This window comes from Anarrhichthys ocellatus, unplaced genomic scaffold, assembly GCF_004355925.1.
Source record: "Anarrhichthys ocellatus isolate YVR2014 unplaced genomic scaffold, GSC_Weel_1.0 scaffold1096, whole genome shotgun sequence".
Taxonomy (NCBI): Eukaryota; Metazoa; Chordata; class Actinopteri; order Perciformes; family Anarhichadidae; genus Anarrhichthys; species Anarrhichthys ocellatus.
The window spans coordinates 2609-6478 of NW_022281070.1; the positions used below are offsets into that span (position 1 = coordinate 2609).

General features: G+C 38.6%; 1 protein-coding gene across 1 annotated transcript in view; it reads right to left on the minus strand.

Annotated features, from left to right (window-relative positions):
• Nucleotides 1–1362: 1362 nt before the first annotated feature.
• LOC116377286 (asc-type amino acid transporter 1-like) overlaps nt 1363–3870 on the minus strand; it is a 6431-nt gene continuing 3923 nt past the window's right edge. The window contains exons 7-8 of the mRNA XM_031838886.1: nt 3610–3787; nt 1363–3508 (exon numbers count right to left, since the gene is read on the minus strand). Of these exons, the coding sequence (XP_031694746.1) occupies nt 3378–3508; nt 3610–3787 (309 nt within the window). The 3' untranslated portion in view covers nt 1363–3377. The remainder of the gene's footprint in view (nt 3509–3609; nt 3788–3870) is intronic.

Sequence of the window (3870 nt, forward strand, 5' to 3'; positions counted from 1 at the left end):
AAACATGGAATCACCAGTAATATGTGTAAAATATGATATCTGCGGTAAATAAATGCTTTTCCTGCACGTCCTCTCCGCGCGTGCACGTCTCAGCAGCTCTGGGGCGCTGGAGAAACTGCCCCAAAGAGGCGGGGCTATGAAGCAGTTTAGCCGATTGCTGATTAAAGATATAAATGTGTGACATACAATTTAGCCAATCAGCGTCCTCAAATAGACTTGGTGACTTCTGACGTATAAACCTATAATCAGAACTATTGAAACCAGAGAGTCAGATTCGTTGTGATAAAAATAGGATCAGTAGGATTATCACATTTTACAAAGTTTGTGCAAACCTAAACTCTGATTATTATATTTAATAATATATTAATATATTTATCATTATGACACAATACAGACAGTCTTCTCATTCAAACATCTTTCTGCTTTTATGCGTCAAACGACTGCACAGTTATAAAAAAACGATTTAAATCATTTGAGTCTAAAAATGCTGACTGGCTAATGTTAATTACGTTGCTGTTTTATAACAGCACAGTTGTCTGACAACCAAAATAAAAACCCAGAATCATATAATAGAGGTTATGTGCCAAATTAAATCATAAAATGATAAGTGAGCACAGAGTTGGGAGTAACTGAAAGTTGGCTTTGTACCGTTTATAGAGTCAACATGGGCAAAGTGATTCATTCCTCTACCAAGAAGAAGTGGAGCTACATGTATAATATTAGTCACACGTTTCATTAGCACAGCTTAATAAACATAACAACATTTTAAAAATACTTTGCTGCAAAGATTCGTGAGCACGTCTGCAGTAAATCAGTGGATTCCATCAAACCAGAGCGATGTGCATCGATGTGAGAGAGCAGCAGCAGGTGAGATGGACACGACTACGTTTTGTTAACAACAGATTAATAAACTGGAGCTTGCACTTGGTCTCAGGGAGGCGACAGTGCTTTGTGCAAAAAATGAGTCCAGCGCGTCTGGATTTACAAAAGAAAAGAGTTCAAACTGAACGGCAAAGAGAAGACAGACGGTGGAACACCAAAGTGCTTCTCAAATATACAAATGCAATACACAAGAGCAACCAAACAAAAGGCACTCGCCAAATATATTAAAAATCTAATAGAGTGAATCAGTTAATAAACATTTGAATATACATTCCCCCGTAAAGGCCTTTTCACATAAAGTCTTCAGTTTCCATGAAAATAACACATTTTTTCAAAAGTTAACACATTCAATCTATGATTGCGATGGAAAGTACATTTACTCTCGTACAATTTTGAGGTACTTGTGCTTTACTGAAGTACTTCCATTTTCTGCTACTTTATACTTCCACTTCACTACATTTATTTTAGCTTCTAGTTACTTTACAGATTCAGATTAAAAAGACAAAATATAATCAACAAATAATCAAAATATAATGAACAAAAATGATGGACAATGCATCAAGAAATATAATCCAATCATAGGATATATATTATTGTGAAATGGGCCCGTCTGCATAATGAGTAATTTACCTTTTTGTACTTTTTACAGAACATCTCTGGACCAAGCCGTAAAAACGTTTTTGGGTATTTGTGATGTTCCATTCAGTTTTTCTATAGCTGGTTAGCTCATTACCTGTGGGCAGGTCTTATATTACAAACAAATAGTAGTATACTAACTTAACTACTACTACGACTAAAGTAAAAGCTGTGACTATGTTTATCCACCACTGCTGTCTGCACACTGTGTTTTGTTGGTGCATTTTTATTCTACGCTGTGTTTGAAGTTTAAATTGATATTCAATTTATAGTATTAACAAATACATCGTCCGAACAGCTGATACTTGCACCAGCAGTTGTATAATGAACGGGATGAGTTCCAAGATTTGACATCAGCACATGTTCTAGATTTATCCAGATGACTCAGTGAACCTGCCTTTTGGAGGAGTATCTGTGGCAGATTACCAACAACATGTGGAAATAGAAAGCTGAAGTCTTAACGTGTGACATCCGGCCTGTTCACTGTTCTGCTAGCTTCTGAGACTCAATGCAATCTCTCATTGAGAGAATCTTTTACTGGTGTTTCTGAAAAAGTGAAACGCGTTGTGTTTCCATATTCTGAGATAAATTAGTTTCTATCAGAGGATGTAAGAATTCAAACACTAAAGTTAGCAACAATTCATTTGTTAGCATGAAACAGAAAACTCCAGTCCTGATAAAAAGGTAACTATTGGATTGGCTAGCTCCTCTGTTGGGCTACGACAGTACAATGAAATAAACATTAACATCTAATTGAAACCAGTCTACAGCCATGCAGCTCTGTGCAGGTATAAGGTTTACCAAGTTCACCTTCTCAGTTTAGCGTGTTAGCATGCTAACATTAGCTATTTTGAGCTAACACAAAGTCCATCTGAGGCTGATGTGAAGGTCAGTAGTTCTGCAGCTATTTGGTCGTGAACCCAAGTGTTGGACACATCAACAATTAACAATCAGAGGATCACCAAAGTCATTAGGGTTCATCATCTGGGGAACATGAATGTCTGTACTTAAATCCATGGAAATCATGGCCGCCCTCATCAAGACAAAGAATGAAGTACACAGAATGCTTATTTTTTTGCATTTCTGCCAATGTGATTAAAATCAAGTTTCCTTATTTCTGTTAAAGAACCCAACGTTCTGGTTTTCACTTTGGCTCTTCATATGGACGGTACTATCGTGTGCATTATCGATCTCTCCTGACACGCGTGCCTAAACTGCTGTCTCAGCCTCTTTTTCCATTAGAACAGGATGCAAGATTGGTAAAAATGTCAAAAATGTGTACATTACTGGGAACAACATGACAATTCAAGCAGTCATGCAGCAAGAAAGAAGAACAAAAATACATGAAGGCTGTTGGAGTTGTACTTTGGGGTTTCACTCAACTGCAGATCTGTTCTGAAATAATACATTTTCTTAATTCTTTTCAGAACACTGGCGACAGATTGGTTTGGGACTTGGTGTGAAAAGGCTTTAAGGCACGATAAAACAGCAGCAACATTCAGAAGAAAGAGCCGCCAGTCGGTCAGAGTTCTGTCACGCTACAGGAAAAAACAGCAACAAATGGGATCCAGAATGGCAATAAAAGTCATTTTCAACAGTGTGAAACCGTTGGTATTAGGTTGATGTAACTTCACGGCTTAGTAGAAAAGAGGAGAACATAAAAAGTGCGAGCCGCCCGCTCAGAAGAACAGGCGTTTCCACTCGACCGCAGGGGAAACCAGAGTCTCAGAGGGTCAAAGGTCAGACAGGAAGCTCCCAAACCAGGAAGAAGTGTCTGGACTTACACGGTGATGGAATAAAAACAGGCAAAAAGAGGCAAAAACAAAAAATGATCTTCATATATTCAGAGAAAAGTCTTTTTAAGAATTGGCAGACAAACTGCTCCTGCCTGATGACCGGTCAGTCCATTCTGAAGGATCGGCGATCTCGATGGGGTCGAACTGAGGAAAGACCACGAAACACAACCTCTGGCCCACGTACGTCGCCCTCTCTGCAGGAAAGCAAGAGTGATGTTAAATTAAATACACAATATACATTCGCTACAACAGACAGAGTCAGAATCCTTTAACAAACCTCCTTTTGGAAACTCACCAATGAAGCTGTAGATGCACTTTGGTTTTTCTTTCCAATGGACGCCCAGGAAGTAGACGGGTACGCCGGTGAGCATGATGACTAAACCGACGCCACAAACCACCGGCTCTGAGTAAAGACTGAAACCCAGCAGCAGCGCCCAGAACATCAGGTAGCACACAGGAACCAACAGGTTCACCTGAAGGAAACATGTGTTTTAAAGTTCACAATCATTCCCAGATTATTTATTTATTTATATATTTATATATATATATATATATA